The sequence below is a fragment of the Diabrotica virgifera genome, chromosome 10 (assembly GCF_917563875.1).
Source record: "Diabrotica virgifera virgifera chromosome 10, PGI_DIABVI_V3a".
Classification (NCBI taxonomy): domain Eukaryota; kingdom Metazoa; phylum Arthropoda; class Insecta; order Coleoptera; family Chrysomelidae; genus Diabrotica; species Diabrotica virgifera.
The window spans coordinates 68438091-68455927 of NC_065452.1; the positions used below are offsets into that span (position 1 = coordinate 68438091).

The 17837-nt window shown below is 31.2% G+C and overlaps 1 protein-coding gene and 1 long non-coding RNA gene across 2 annotated transcripts; one reads left to right on the top strand and one right to left on the bottom strand.

Annotated features, from left to right (window-relative positions):
- Positions 1-1472: 1472 nt before the first annotated feature.
- LOC126893291 (signal recognition particle subunit SRP72-like) lies at positions 1473-4318 on the bottom strand. The gene is made up of 4 exons (XM_050663309.1): positions 4090-4318; positions 2768-2885; positions 2370-2631; positions 1473-2130 (listed from the first exon to the last, which is right to left on the bottom strand). The coding sequence occupies exons 1-4, from the start codon at positions 4196-4198 to the stop codon at positions 1852-1854; spliced, it is 768 nt and encodes a 255-aa protein (XP_050519266.1). The 5' UTR covers positions 4199-4318; the 3' UTR covers positions 1473-1851.
- Positions 4319-14493: 10175 nt separating this feature from the next.
- On the top strand, positions 14494-17480 carry LOC126893292 (uncharacterized). The gene is made up of 3 exons (XR_007701119.1): positions 14494-15107; positions 15164-15406; positions 15822-17480. It is a non-coding gene; the product is annotated as an uncharacterized LOC126893292 (long non-coding RNA).
- Positions 17481-17837: the final 357 nt, after the last annotated feature.

Below are 17837 nucleotides of genomic sequence, written 5' to 3' on the forward strand. Positions count from 1 at the left end.
TATCACGTAACCATTGTTTTCTTGCTCTGTATTCTCAGGTTGAGCTTCTTGTATGGCAAGCTCAGCAATCTGCTCATGAACTTCAACAGGGATTTGATCTTCAATTACTACATTGTTATGAATCTCCCGTTCGACTTCGCTTCTGATGGTATTGCGTCTAGTCTCTGGGATAAGGTTGTTTCTTATAATTACCGGTATTGGTCTGATACTCGTTGCTACGATACTTGAATATCTGGGTACGTCCTGCAAAATTCGGCATACAGCTGTTGTCAGTAGCCGATTGTTTCTTGAGCGAGGTTTGTCACCTTGTAGTAGAAGCGCAAAATGTTTTCATTAATGGACACAGTCCATTTCATGCGCTGCCTCGGTCGTCCCGGTTGAGTGAGTGCCAGCTGATGTTCCAGCGCAGCACCTTCGGCAGGTGGAGCTCTTGTTGTTTCGCTCGCTTGTGGTTGTGGTTGGGCTGTAGCTGATTGTATGACAGGGGCCCGCCTCCTCAACACCCTGCCACCGACTTCCCGCATGCTGTCACGTCCAGCGCCGGCTCCAGACGTGCCCTGGCGATCCCCAGGCAGCGATCCTAAAACATAAACCATAATTCTCCATATTAATGGGTGTGCATTTTATACCTACTGCCAGGTGTCAGTTTTTGTTCCACTGCAAGTATCCCTGCTACTCTCTGGGTATTGGTGCTACGAATACCCAGAAAGCATCCCCCATTCGCAGTTGGCCGCGCCTGATAGAAGAACTGACAAAAAACTCCCACAGGAGAGATTATTATTATTATTATTATAGCTGCCACCCAGCAGAACAAAAATTACGAACAGGCATCATAGTCAATAAAAGAGTAAAGTACCTTAGATTTCCAACCTATCAACAACATTGTGCAAAATAGTAATTAAAGATAATATATTATTTAAGTATTCAATAATAACTGCTCATGTACCGGAGATGCTGGATTAGGGTGCACCTACATTGGATCCGTATTTCTCCGATCCGACGTCAGATTAAAAAACAAACTCATAGTATTAAAAGGCTGCACCTACACTGGATCCGTATTTCTCCGATCCGATATCTGCCAACGTCGAACTGAATTGCTTCTCCTATCAATCGTCCGATATCAGATCGGGCTTCGGAGCAAGACACATAAGCGATGTGATAGACAGATGTGTAAGGTGCGAGGCAAACAAACCCAGACCACTACTTCATGCAAAAAAAACAAGAGTGTTCTAATGCAGACTTTCAAATAACAATCTTAAAAAACCCTGAGACAGCTAAAAGATTTGCGGTAAGTCTCAAAGGTAAGCTAGAGGACTGTACAGATGGTATAGTGAAGATATTAATAACTATTGAAGGGAGGGTATATTGGAAGAGGTATCAACTGAAATGATCGGAAGAAACGAGCGTGAAAAAAAAATTAACATTGGTACAATGAGGAATGTGCACAAGCAATGCAAAGAAAAAATGGAGCATTAATACAAAAGTAAGTATAATTAAGAAAAATACATTTAATGCTCTTAATATTTACCAAAATATTCACTCAATGCACTAAAGCAGCGGTGCTCAAACGGTCGATCACAATCGACCAGTCGATCGCCAAAGTTTTTGAAGTCGATCACGATTCACAGAACGAATACACATGGGAAAGGTGGAGACTGCGCTAACTTGTGGATAATATGAAGTGCCATGCACTTCATGAAGTGCATTAACATCCATGTAAAATTAAGATGAAAAACATCTTTAATTACAACTCTCTGTAGTTATAACCTTTTATCAAATAGAAATGTGAAATAAAGTATTTTATTTTCAAATTTTTTTGCTAATAGCAGTCGATCGCTGGACGCTTGCAGTTTATGTGGTAGATCCCATGCAGTGTAAGTCTGAGCACCACTGCACTAAAGGCTTAAGTAAATGTTTAATTTTTAATGTGTTTCCAAACCTGATAAGCGCCAATTCAATGTCAATTTCCTCTTCGGTAGTTTCATCTTCCTCCAACATCTCTCTACACATCTTTTCACACTGCTTGAGTTTCTTTTCAGCCTCTAAATAGTTTTCATATTCAATTAATAAACATGCTTTGTTATAACACTGTTCATAAGTGTTCTCAACAAATTCGTTAATTGTATCCATCTAAAACGAGAAAGATCTTTTTTAGAAAGGAAATTTTTAAAAACTACAGAGGGAAAATTATTCTTTTAGAACTAAATTAGTTGTTAGGTTAACTGGAGACCCATCTACCCAAAAAGCCTAACAAATATAATCCCAAAAAACAGAACCAACAGGAATATTAAAGTAATTTGCACATATTATGTAATATATAACCAGCAGATAAATATTTAAAAAATCAATATAATAAATGTGGTACATACCGCATTTTCATTCTTCAGATGAACCATTGCAGCACTCAAATTGGTGTACCGTTCATCATCATAATCATCATCATGCATATTTTTAATGATGTCTCTGTATATAGAGACAGAATTATCATATTGTTCAAGTCTGTACAAAATCTGAGCTTTCAATTCCTTGCAACGGAAATCCAGTTCATTCTCACTTAATTCAATTGTTTTTAAAGCTTCTTCTGGTTTATTAACACGATAGTAACTATAAGCTTTTTCAAATATTACTTCCCTGGAAAAATTTAACATAATATGATTAACTAAATAATAAATATTAACCTTTTATGAAAAAAAGGTGGAGAGATAAATCAACAAAGGACCAAAATTGCTTAAAAAAACAATCATAAACCACAGACTCATAAACTTACTGTAAAAATTGTGGATTTTTGTTCATCAAAGAAATGGCTTCCTCAAAACGTGATAGGTGAATAAGACACACCATTTTACACTGGAAAGCTAAAAATTCATGTGGAGCCACACCCAGAACTAAAACAAAAAGTATATATTTCCATATGCAACCATTGAGTGCTATAACACTATAATCTAAAAATGCAAATTATTTATTCTTAAGTCTATCTGTTTGCAACTGGCAATTCATTACAAATGTAAATCTTCAAATAGAGGTTAATGGTTTGTTCCGTTTTACACTTATTTTTGTTTGTACAAATACGTTTGTATGTCGACACTCAAATATAAGCCTACCAATTCATCCAAAACCTATTTTATATGTAACCGTCGCCCAGAGCGTGCGAATGTCTCCTGTGAGACACATTATATCATTACAGTTCCGACTTCGAAGAAGAAAGGTTGTGTGTAACTGGTATCCATTCAGTTGCTAACTGTGTTGAATACGTTTAATAAAAAGTGTAACCAATAAACTCTCATTTTTTTCCATGGTTCCTGTCAAGGCCATAAACCATTATCAATCAACTTACCATCTGCAAAGAATCATTTATTTCTCTAGAAGGCTATCAGCAATGTGCTTGCAAAGTAAACATGTAAAACGGATAAAAATGGAAAGTTGTGTAATTCCAAGTGCCATAGTGATGATGATATCCAACCTCTGATTGGGAGACACCACTTAAAGAAGAGTTGAAGATAAAACCATCAACTGAATTCGGCTGTTCCATAGATGATATTTGTTCCAAAGTTGTTTTGGTTTTAATACCCATGATCGCACTCACTAAAGATGGCATTTTCTTTGCTTAATTTTCGATAATTCTTTTATTAAATGATCACATATTAACTTTTAAAAGCACTACTTCATTCAACATTATCTTTCAAGTGTGTTGAACAGTTCACTTTTCAGATACCGTGTAGATAGCATTGCTTTCATTTTTGCCCCATTCAACCAAAGTGATTCAATTTGGTTGAACCCCTGTAATTTCGCCATTACCTCTTGAGGTGTTGTGGTGAGGATTGAATGAATTATGAGATGGTACAAAGCAATTTTATTACTCTACTGCTAGTGTGACATGATTTTTTATTGAGTAATAGACTATGATGAAAAATCTTGCATTATGGTTCCATTTTTCATACTGATAAAACTGATTTTGATAATGATTTGATCTAAATTTTTTATATTGTTTCAGTTTATTAAAATATTTGACATATTTATGTAGGTACTTTATAAAAAATCTACATTATTTAGTAAGTAATTTACCGTTAAGACTAAAATTAAGGTACTCACTTTTATTTGATGTTTTCAAAGACCTTTCGTATTCCCCATTTTGATTAAATTTATTTAACTCTGCATATAATGATGTTATTGTTTTGTCTTTTATAGTTTTTTCTGCCATTCTTTGTATTTTAGAACTTTAAAATTAGTACAATATGTAAATCAAACTTAAAAAAGTAACACGTTACACATTACCTCTGTCACATTGCCACAATAGGGCTTTTCATCGACTGTCATTTGTTTCGAGCTTCTGTCATATGTTGTATAATCTGTGTATAATATTAATATGCACGGATTACGACATATGACAGAAGCTCGAAACAAACGACTGTAAAGGCTCTATGACACTATGCATTTTCTTGTATCATTTCTAATATCGTTTCTGATATGTCAAAAAAATGTATAGTGTCATACACAGATACAAGAAACGATATCAGAAACGATACAAGAATTTGTGTCAGGCACAGATTCTTGTACAATAAAGTCGGATTTATAGTTTGACGTAGCGTAGACGTAGACGTAACGTAGACGCACTGGAAAAGATCAACACCGAATTTTGTGTACTCCTGTTTATAAATGAACGCAAGCGCCTGACGGAACATAAGAGAAACGTAACATAACGGAAGAGATGACCAACTTTCATCTTTTACAGTGCGTTTCTTACGTCTGGCCAATCAAAATTAAGAATTTTGTTCTATCAGCTGTCACCCAAAGTGGACACGCCCTCATCAATTTTGTAAAGATAAAGTTGTTTATCAACATATTTGAATTTTGTTAATTATTTGAATACAATGGATGTTAAGTTATTAATTTAATAAAAATATATCATAGAGTCATTTCAATATTTCAGATAAATATGAGTTGTTTATTAGCCTAATTCGGGGTTATATACACATATTATACGATAGGTAAATCCAATAAACATTTTAAAGATAAGAAATGAAACAAAATAGTTGGAAATCCCACGGCATGCGGCACCAAGGAGCATATCTTCGTTTATTTCCTAATCCATGTAACACACAAAACAGATAAATATTATCATAATAATAAATAGTAGTATAAGTATAAATAAATAAACACAAAGTTTGTTTATTACTGTTCGCATAATTTATAGGCTATGTTGTTGAATCAGAATTAAGTCATTGGGTGCATTCAGCAGACGCAATCGCTAACTAATCGATTAGTGATTTTCTGCTGAATGCCACATAAATTGTGGCATTCAGCATGTAAATCACAAATCGATTACTAATCGATTAGTTAGCGATTGCGTCTGCTGAATGCACCCATTGTTTACTCTTTCTACTCATGCGCAAAAATTCCGCTACGTCGAACTATAAATTGACATAATATTTTCTTACGTTTCCAGTCCGTTTCTTACGTCTCCGTTGCGTCTACGTCTACGCTACGTCAAACTATAAATCCAACTTAATAACTGCGCCAATTTCTGCGCAAACTCGCAAAGAGCAAAAACGTAAAACCTGCTGGTAAAACTTCTAAATGTCATAATGGCGGCTGAAAATGAGATCATATGATTCATATGATTTATGTCTTGATGAATTTATTTGTGTTTTGTAGGTATTATTTATAAATATTTTATTGATACTTAATATAGCGTTTGGTATGGACTACTGTTCTACTAATAACCATATATTTAGAATAACTTTGGGTTTCATATTGCATAATTTTTTAATAGAGGAAAATACAGAAAATACAATGGATCAAACTGAAGATAATTATAATGCAAATATTTTAACACAAATATAAAAAAAATAAAAAACAAATAATCAACAGTCAACGTATAAATTCTAGTTATTAGAGAGTTATCAAGTAACTCTATGAGAATACGGTAACGTTATAAATAACATGTAAAGTATACAGTAAAATAGCGTTACCGTATTCTCCTAGGGTTACTTGATAACTCTCCATTAGAGAGTTATTAGAGAGATATCGAAACCCCATTTAACATCGTCCTTTAATAAAAGATCCTTTATTTTGACATATACGCAAGCGCAGTATCACATCCTTTATTTTTGTCCTGTAATAAAATACAGGCCGCCTGTATTTAAGGAAAAATAAAGGACAAAAATCTTTTAATAAAGGATCTTGTATTTTGACGTAACGTGTCAAAAATGTGACATATTTGTCAAATTATGTGAAGAAACAAGAAAAGAAAGTCGTCTAACTTCACTTCTATTTATGTTTTTATCACATCTGGATATTTTTGATCTAAGTTGAAGTTTTATTTATTAAAAAGAACTCCTAAATAAAGGAATAACAGTTTATTCTCAGATATAGATTATTAATGTTTTGACCCAAATCAATATAAAAAAGAATATTTAAGACCATTGAGTTATTAGAAAAAGTTTGTAAACAGGAATTTAAATATAATTTTTGTAAATAATTTTAGTGTTTAATAATTAGGTACAATAATCAGACATAGAATTTCTTTACAACTCATTTAAACTCCAGACATTTTTGTATAGAAATAAATATTTTTATTACAGATATATAAGATGTACCTACCTAATTTCAATTAATTTGAATGCACAAGTATCATACTTGAGACATTGTGGAAAAGTTTAGGATTTGTTCAAATTCTGCATTCAAAGGTAGAGTTCAATTCAACAGATATATAACATAAATGGTATTAAAATATAAACGGGTTCATACAATAAAACAAAGATTTAAGTGGTTTAAGTATTTATTTTTGAAATTTTTTATCCTTGATGTATTAGAATCTATATCGTTTTGAACCAAAAGTATTACACTTTCGTGCCATCAGCTTTTGTTTATTTAAATATACTGTCAAAATAATTCATCCACCATAAAGCTAATTCATCTATTATTTTTGTCCTTTAAAACACAGTTTTGGGCTATGTCGGCTCCATCTTTGTTGCCGAGCCACAAATCTTCGAGGGTACAAGGATAGTTTCTGCATGTAAGAAGATGTTCCATATTCTGTATTTTTCCATAGTCACAGTTCACATCAGCTTGGTCTATTTTCCTCCATTTTATAATGTTTAATTTTACTGGAGCGACCCCTGGTCTTATCCTATTTATAGTTTTCCATGTTTTAAAGTCTAGGTCTAGAGATTGTCTGGTTCATTGAACCTAGGGAAGAGGAAAATACTCATCCTGCACTGTTCCAAGGAAGCTTTTCCTGGATTTTAGTCGCTTTTGTGGCGTTCAAGCTTTGTATAGGGCATTCCACTCATCCACAATCTGTTTAATTTTCTATATGTGCTCTGCAACGCATCTGTGTATCAACGGTTCTACAAAACCCGTTAAAACAAATTGTTCATACATTTTTGCTAGTTGTGGAAGTCCTTTTAACGGAAAGTGATATAACATATTTTAAAGGATACGTAAAATCAAACATTAATATGTATTTATAAATTTATTAAAAAACTGCTAATAATAAAATACTTAACATCAGACACCAATATTAAACTATATATATACTACACCTATTTATTTATAACTTTACTAGCAAACTGCAGTCCAATAAAAATAAAATTATCAACATTAACCATTTAAACTTGCCTTAAATTGCGAATAATTTTACCACAAACAAACACACACAAAATGTAGTTGCACTAGATTTGCTCCTGTTTGAAAATGTACTGCCACAGCATGTTCGATTTGGCGAATGGATTTAGTGTCGGCAGTCATAAATATAAACCCAAATAAACAACAAAGCTTGTTCGATTAAATCGCACCACCTTCATATTTGTTAGTGCAAATTTCAATGAAACTGTAAAACTAGTAAAACTGAACAAGCTCATATTATTCTTTAAATATAACTTGCATCTTATTTCACATATTAATATTGGAAATCTTCTCTTCAAAATACAAAATGTTCTTTCAATAACAGCTCTTGAAGCAATTTGTGATTAATTACACAGCACTTCAACTGCTCCCTAACAGATACATTGTCCATAAATTCTCCATTTCGTATACCCATAATATGCAAAAGTATTTAACAACTCCTTAACTCCCTTATAACATAGTATTTCTAATTTCACTTTCATGTTGTACTATGGTTTAAGTATTATGGGTTATGTTGTTCTTTAAATGACAAAATAATTAAATTCAACGTTTTACTCTTTTCAATGATCTTATTCTTAATTGTCTTGTTCTTACTCTTATTTTAATTTTTATCTCTATAATAAGGTCTTATTCACTCTTCTATGGTCTTATTTATACGAGATTATGATTACAAATAGAATTTTATTTATAGGTTATAAGGTTATTTTTATATTTACAAAAATATTTAATGTCATTTGTCAAAATAAAAGATCCCTTAAAACTGCTTTTCGATAACTCTCATTACACATGTCCTGTATTTGTCCTTTATTAAAAGATCCTGTAATAAAGGAACTTTTAACTCCGAGTTTCGATATCTCTCTGCCAACGTCTTTTAAGTCGACCTGTAATAAAAGATCCTTTATTTTGACATATAAGCATGCGCAGTATTGCGTCTTTTATTTTTGTCTTTTAATAAAATACAGGCCGCCTGTATTTAAGGAAAATTAGAGGACACCTTTATTTTAATAAAAGTTCCTTTATTTTGACATAACGTGTCAAAAATGTGAAGAAAGGTGTAACTTCACTTGTATTTTGAATTTATCTTGTCGCTTCTTTGGATTGATAATTTATGTATTGTGGGATTGATATTTGATTAAACTTTCATCATTAAAGTTGTATGTTGGGTTTTATTTATTAAAAACAACTCTAAGTAATATTCTGAGATATAGATTATTGATGTTTTGACCCAAACGAATATAGAAAAGAACATTTTATTGAAGCTTGAGTTATTACAAGAAGTTGTAAAAAGGAATATTACGTAAATAATTTTAAATTGTTACTAATTACAATGATCAGACTTAAAATATCAGTAACTCATTTATTAAACTCAATATATTTTACATTTTTCTATAGAAATAAATAATTATTGAAGATATAAGAGATTGAAGATAAAAGATCAATAAATTTTAATGAAAGTTAGGATTTGTTAAAATTCTAGATTCAAAATAGAGTTCTATTCAACAGATATATAACAACAGGTTAACAAAATAAAACAAAGGTTCAAGTATTTATTTTTGAAAATTTAATCTTTTATAGATTAGAATCTATAAAGTTTTTAATCAAAAGTATTAATACACTTTCATTTTCATGCCATCTTCTTCTTTTGGTTCTTATCCGTTTCGAATGTTGGAAATCATATAGCAATCGTAACCTTGCTAGCTGCGATTCGAAACAGTTCCATTGATATATTCTCCCTCTACCAGGTCTTCGCTTACCTTTGACTGTACCTTGCAATATGTACTGCAGCAGGGAGTAACGGTGCTGATTTATCATATGTGTCCCAGATACTGCAGTTTTATGCGTTTAATGGTAAACACAATCTCCAATTCCTTCTTCATTCCTCCTTGTTCGTGATCCATTTCATGCCATCAGTATTTGTTTATTTAAACATTGCCAAAAAAATTAATAAAAACCAGCATAAAGCTTAATTCTTCTATTATCTTTTTGTATATCGGGAAGTTTATCTGACAGATTAGAGGTCTTTTCATTTTCAGATAACTAATTATTGGGAAGTTTATATAACAGTATCCTTAGTATCTGTCTTTTCAGCTCCGGATAACTAGTTAACGGGAAGTTTTTCTCTGTCAGATATCTATTAGTATCTAATCTGTCAGATAAACTTCCTGATAACTAGTTATCCAGAGGTGAAAAGAAAGAAAGAGAGGGCCATAATGGATAAAAGATCAAACGCCAATAGCATGTATGTACATATTTATAAATTTATTATTTAAAACCTGCTAATGATCATAAAATACTTAAAATCAGTCACCAATATAATATTTATATTTATTTATAAATTTATTAACAAACTGCAGTCCAATAAAAATAAAATTAGTTTAAGCGCTAGCTTTAAATGTCGAACAATAATTTTAAACAAACACACACACAATTTAGTCGCATTAGATTATGTAAAACTGAACAAGCTGATATTATTCTTTGAATAAAAGGTAACTTGCATCTCATTACATATGGTAAAATGGGAAATCTCTTCACAATACCAAATGTTCTTTCAATAACAACTCTTGAAGGGATTTGTGATGGATTATAAAAACACAACTTGTCTGAAAATTCTGGAATGGTGTCATTCGGTAGTTGTAGTTGAGGAATGGATATCCACTATTCCCTAATAATATATTCTCCAGAAATTCCCCATTACATATACCCATAATGCAAAAGTATTTAAAAACTCCTAAAATAGTATTTCCAATTTATTGCACTTCCATATTATTGAACGATGAGTATTATGGGATATATTATGTTGTTCTCTAAACATCTTTAAATGACAAAATAATTAAATTTAACGTTTTACTCTTCAATTATCTTATTTTAATTTATATCGACAAATGGAATTTTATAGGTTATTTTTATATTTACAAAAATATTTCATGTCATTTGTCAAAATAAAAGATTCTTTAACTGCGTTTGCAATACCACTCTTTTAGACCCGTCCTGTATTTGTCCTTTATTAAAGTATCCTGTAATAAAGGATCCTTTATTTGCCGGTGGCAATAACTCTCTATTATAACATTAAAATATTTGTTTTTAAAAGTTTATAAATTTTATAAAATCCTTAAAATCAGCTGTAGACGCAGTACTACCATAGGAGCGGCTAAAGATACAGTGCGGCTCCCTAATTTGCGCATGCGTCAAAATATTTACAACGTTGTCATGTTGTTTACACATTGACATCGCCGGGAAATTCAAAATGCTAGCTCGTAGCAAGGAATCTTTTATTTTGACAAATGACATAATAATATTTTTGTTATGTAAATGTAAATATAAAAATAACCCATAAAAATAAAATTCTATTTTGTTTTACCTGTACTTGTAAGGGTATTAAGAAAATATATATTATAAGATCATTGAAAAGAGTAAAACGTTGAATTTAATTATTTTGTCAGATAAAGAACAACATAACCATCATACAATATGGAACTGCTATAGGTTTAGAAGTTTTTAAATACTTTTGCATATTATGATGGGTATATAAAATGGAGAATTATGGACAAATGACACCATTGCAGAATCTTCAGACAGTACTTGAAGTGCTGTATAATCAATCACAAATTGCCTCAAGAATTGTTATTGAAAGAATATTTGGTATTTTATGAAGAAAAGATTCCCAATATTAATATGTGAAATGAGATGCAAGTTACCTTTTGTTTGAAGAATAATATCGGCTTGTATACTTTTATATTGCAGTTGTTAATAGAGAAAACATTGAAATACTGGAAAAGGAGGATGCTGTTAGTTAATCAAACAAGCTGTGGCAGTACCTACATTTTCAACCAGGAGCAAATCTAGTGCAACTAAATTTTGTGTGTGTTTGTTTTAGAGGATTATTCTCCATTTAACTCAAGCCTAAATGGTTCCCACATAACAATTTCATGTTCTTGGTAGATTCGATATTCAATATTCGATAAAGGTTTATTCCAAGACTAAACTTTTATGAATATTCTAAGTAACTATGTACCTACATGAATGTGTTCAGTATATTTGGTTCGAGGATATTCTTTGAAGTATATGCAAAAAACATGAAATTTAGAATGTTTTTATAGTATATACCTACTATGCTTCTACTACACACATACTAAAAAGAATATATTGCGACAAATGTTGGTAGTATAATATGCTTCGAACATGATCAAAAGATCATTGTAATGTAGTATAATGTTGATAATTTTATTTTTATTGGACTGCAGTTTGTTAATAAATTTATAAATAAATAGGTATATTATATTGGTGACTGATTTAAGTATTTTATTATTATTGGCAGTTTATTAATAAATTTATAAATACATACATGATATTGGTGTTTGATTTTGAGTATCCTTTAAAATTTATTTTATATCTCATTCTGTTAAAAGGACTTCCACAACTAGCAAAAATGTATGAACAAAGAAGTTACAGTAGAGCGTCGATTATCCGAACTAATTGGGGGACATGGGCGTTCGGAAAACCAATTTGTTCGGATAATCAAACTATATTGAGATTGTCATACATATTTATCCACAAGTGAATGAAAACCATATTTATATAACTATATTTGTTTATACTTTGATAATGACAAATAGCAATTAAACAAAAAAAGTGCAGTCTTTGCAACAACATATTTTTGGATACAAAATTGAAGATTTTTAAGCGTTAATTACTAACGCTTGCTCAGTACTCGAGTGCGGGGCGCAGAAGTCGGGAGTTCAGATAACCGGTCGTTCGGATAATCGACGCTCTACTGTATTTTAAAGGACAAAAATAATAATAGAAAAATTAGCTTTATGGTGTCTTTTTTATTAATTTTTTTGACAGTATGTTTAAATAAACAAATGCTGATGACACGAAAATGAAAGTGTAATACATACTTTTGGTTGAAAACTTTATAGATTATGGGCCGGTACTTTCTGCACCGGTTAAATCTCGGTTAGCTAGAAAAGTACCTCTTTGGGCCTCTTGCGTTGTAATATCATGTATAATCATAATATCATCATCATTGGCTCCACAACTCATGGTAAGTCTTGTGACCTGTTCCAGAATCAGCTTCCTATCCCTCACCTTGGTTTTCCAATTTCGCACTCCTATCATATGTGTTTATGTCTATGTTATGCATATGTATATTTCTGTCCTGATTAAACCCGGTTAGCTAATGGCGGTTTAACCGGGACATAAAGTACCGGCCCTATATCTAATATAATAAAAGATTAAAATTCCAAAAACCTTTGTTTTATTGTATTAACCTGTATTGTATTAACCTGTTTATATTGTTAATATCATAGGTATATTATGTTACATCTGTTGAATTGAACTGTACTTTCGAATCCCGAATTTTAACAAATCCTAAACTTTTTCACAATTTCTCAAGCATATATTTGTGCATTCAAATTAATTGAAATTACATCTTATACAGGGTGTCTGCGTAACTTGGAACCGTATGGGACACTTTTTTAATATCAATTTTACGAAAAAAAAAGTCATTCTTTATAAAGTGCTCTGCATAGTCTAAAACCTAAGATGCAATCATCAGATATCAAATTTTGTCAACAGTATACGAGGTATGTCAAAAAATATGAATTTCGCTCAATAGGGCTTTTCATTCACAGTCATTTGTTTCGAGCTTTTGTCATGTGTCATATAATATTAATATATCTACGTCGTACGTTATTGGTATTTCCAATGATACAAACTGAAGACGTATGACGTAGATATATTAATATTATGTGACACATGACAGAAGCTCGAAACAAATGACAATCGATGAAAAGCCCTATAGCAAACTACCTTTGTATTTCAAAATATCAAAAATTTTTATTATGAAGTTATTTGTAATTAAAAACCATATTCAAATATGCAATAACAGCCTTCTACTTGAAAAAAAAAATCTGAAATTTTCCTAAATTACTGATTTCGAACATCATTTTTATTTATTAGACATGTAGACATAACTCTTTTATTAATAATTTTAGGAAAAAAAGTTATTCTTCATAAAAATCTGTGCATGGTCTAAACCTCAAGATGCAACCATCAGTTATCCAAGTTTCTTAATTTTATACGAGGTGTGTCAAATAATATGAATTTAGAAATTCATATTATTTGACACACCTTGTATAAAATAACAAACTTGGATAACTGATGGTTGCATCTTGAGGTTTAGACCATGCACAGATTTTTATGAAGAATAACTTTTTTCCTAAAATTATTAATAAAAGAGTTATTACATGTCAAATAGATAAAAATGATGTTCGGAATCTGTAATTTAGGAAAATTTCAGAAATTTTTTTTTCAAGTAGAAGGCTGTTATATTACCTATTTGAATATGGTTTTTAATTACAAATAACTTTTTATAATAAAATTTTTTAATATTTTGAAATATAAAGATAGTTTGCTCTTGAGCGAAATTCATATTTTTTGACACTGTTGACAAAATTTGATATCTGATGATTGCATCTTAGGTTTTAGACTATGCAGAGCACTTTATAAAGAATGACTTTTTTTCGTAAAATTGATATTAAAAAAGTTTCCCATATGGTTCCAAGTTACGCAGAGACCCTGTATATCTATACCTACTAAAATTATTTTTTATTTCTACACAAAAATGTCTAAATTAATTATAAAGAATGTCTATGTGATTTTTGTAATTAACAGTTTAAAATTATGTAGCTTCAATAAATGTCCTTTTTTCATATTGATTTGGGTCAAACCATGAATAATCTGTATCTTAGAATAAACTTTTATTTAGGAGTCCTTTTTAATGAATAAAACAGGACATGACATACACATACAACTTAGATCCAAAATATAAAATAAAAAATATCCAACAAGAACAAACAACCAAAGCTGTGACAAATATACAAAATACAAGTGAAGTTAGACGCGTTTCTTGTTCTCAACGTAATTTGTCCTTCAAACTATCTCGGAACCGGCAACGTTGGAGTTGAGGACACGCATGCGCAAATTAGGGAGCCGCACTGTATCTTTAGCCGCACCTGCAGCGGGACTCCGTGCACTTTCGTTTCAAGCGATGCGATCGCATTTATGCAAATTAGCAGAGTATAGACGTAGTAGAAGAGGTGTTCCCAAATTCCCAACAGACTACTAAATTCCACACGGACGTAAGCAGTGATTGGTCGTTATCATCTGATTTTGACATAGATAGACATATGGATTTGGATGAATTTTTGTGGTTATGTAAGTATATTTTTTGTCTGTCTGATTGACACTTTCTTGTTTTTGAAAAATTTGTTCAAGAATGGAAATATGAAGACGTGGAAAGATATGCAGAAAGTTGAGACAAGTTATGTAAGGTCTAGAACAGTTCACACAAAGAAACAAGATGATTTATACTATGAGTATAGTTTTTAATCAATTTCATGCTATGAGTGTAACAGAAATAACATAATAATATGCAAGGAGTATAGATGCTAGGAGAGTATATTATATTCATTGATGTGGTAAGTCCTTTATTAGTTGCAATAATTAAAACTTATAGGTACTTGTCTATCTTTAGGATATAAGCCCAACTATAAAATAATTAGGACAGAGAAACCTGTTCCATTCATTGTCCCTCCAGACTGATTTGCAAACTGTGAGATCAAGGACAGCTTTCTATCAGTTATGTATTGGAAAACACATGCTGAACCATGCATCTGTAAAAACTACAAGAAAAAAATGGTTGTAGAGAAATTAATGAGGTGCCACCCAATAAAATTTCATGAGATTCAAGAATGTGAAGATACATGAGCAATTTCAGGTAGGGATCCTATTAAATTACATAATGTAACTTTAACACAGGTATATGAAAGTGAGTGTAAGGCAGTGGTCTCCAATAAACACTGTACACGGCCTAAGGCATCTATTGGATACCACCAGTTAAGTCGGTGGCTACTACAAATTACTCTGTAATTTGAATTTGTTTTAGAATTACTCTTTTCTGTAACTCTTTTCGGTTGTAAGATAGTTTTCTGTCCTTCAAAGTTTATTAAAAGAACGAAAATGAACAATTTTCCTACAGCGTGACATACGCAGCCTACAACATCTATTGGAGACAACAGCCTTACACATTGTTTTGTAGAGTTTGTAACATTTTTTGTATTCCCTGTTACCAGTGCAACTGTAAAGTATATGAGCTGAAAAATACCTTATGAATAATACTAACTCTGTTTTAGATGATGCTGCAAGGTGTTTGGGAGAAAATAAAAAGAGAAACTGAGTAAACATTGAATTTGATATTAAGATAGTTTTTTAGCTCACAAATGTTTTTTGTTTTGTATCTGTATTAAATTTTTATTATACAGTAGGTACTTAGCACCCCAATTATCCGTGCTCCTCGTGATCGGAAGTGGCACGGATAATTGAAAAGCACAGATGATCCAATCATTAATTTCTTATACAGTGAGCACGTAAAGGTTGGAATAAATTCATTTTCTCGAGAATGGATGACTTTTGAAAAAAATCCCAAAACAGGTCAATTTTTAATTTTAAATTACGACTTTTTGGCATATATATAATACTAGTGACGTCACCCATCTGGGCGTGATGACGTCATCGATGATTTTTTTAAATGAGACTAGTAGTCGTGTGATAGCTCATTTGAAAGGTAATTCAATTCTCTATTCAGTAATATAAACATTAACATAATTATTTATACAGGGTGTCCAAAAAATTTTTTTTGTATTAAATTTATTGACATAAAAAGAAGAATGTATGTAATTTATTTATTTCAAAATACATTTTACTGCTCGCAGAAAACAGGAAAAAATGTATATTTGAAAAATAATCATTGCTTTTTGCTTAAATTAAATGTTCAAATTGTCACGAGGCTGGTGGGTACCTGCTTTAATATTGAATTTAAGCCAAAAACAATATTTATTTGCCAAAAACACATTTTTTCCTGTTTTATGATAGCAGTAAAATGTATTTTGAATTAAATAAATTACACTCATTCTTCTTTTTATGTCAATAAATTTAATTCAAAAAAATTTTTTTTGGGCACCCTGTATAAATAATTATGTTAATGTTTATATTACTGAATAAAGAATTGAATTACCTTTCAAATGAGCTATCACACGACCCCTATTCTCATTTAAAAAAAACATCGATGACGTCATCACGCCCAGATGGGTGACGTAACTAGTATGACATATATGCCAAAAAGTCTTAATTTAAAAATAAAAATTGACCTGTTTCGGGATTTTTTCCCAAAATCGTCCGTTCTTGAGAAAATGAATTTATTCCAACCTTTACGTGCTCACTGTATATGATTCATATAAGAATATTTCATAAGAATTTCTTATGCATGATATGTACTTACCTATCATAAAAAAATAACAGAAAAAATAAATCTTTCATTATGAGTCTCCTTTTCTGCATATAGAGTTTCTGTCGAGTGATTAAAGTGATGCTATTTTGATAAAACCTTAAAAATTCAATTTGAGTAATAGAAAATCATAGCACGGATAATCCGCAGCCCGGATAATCTGCACACGGATCGGGGTTCTACTGTAGTTGTATAGGCTAATTTACAAGAATGTTAGTTTGTTTTTATAGATTTTACTTGATTCATAAATATTGTGAAATTTCTTATAAGATTATATTTACATATATACGCATACTTAATTTAGGTCTGAATTTTAAAGAATTGTTAAGTAATGATGTTATTTTATAGACAACATTATAATATACTAGAGTTGTACTTTAAAAATCAAAATATTACTGGGTCCCAGGCGGGGTTTAGAGGGGTTTTACCTTCGCCATTGCACCAATAAGAGCCTCCCCTCCTTTGATTTCCGAGATTTTTAATAAAGAATAAAAAATTTTAAACATTAGGTATTTAGTGTTTTATTTAGTTTGCAATAGTTATTTTCAGTAAACATTTTTTATTATCGTATATTTATGGTGAAAACAATATTTAGTGTAAGGTTCTAGAAATTAAAGTCATTTTGAATTTATGCAAGGCAGGTCCACAACAGCAATTTTTATTTTAAGACAGCTAATGGAAAAACTTGAGAAAGAGAAAAAGAAAGACTCGCACATAGTATTTATTAATCGTGAGAAACATATGTCAAAGTTACTGGAAACCTACTGGTACTAAGTAGGAAAGGAATACCGGCTGAATATGTGAGTGCTGCTAGACATGTATGAGATGGTAACGATCAGAGTTCAAGCAACGAAAACAGAATATT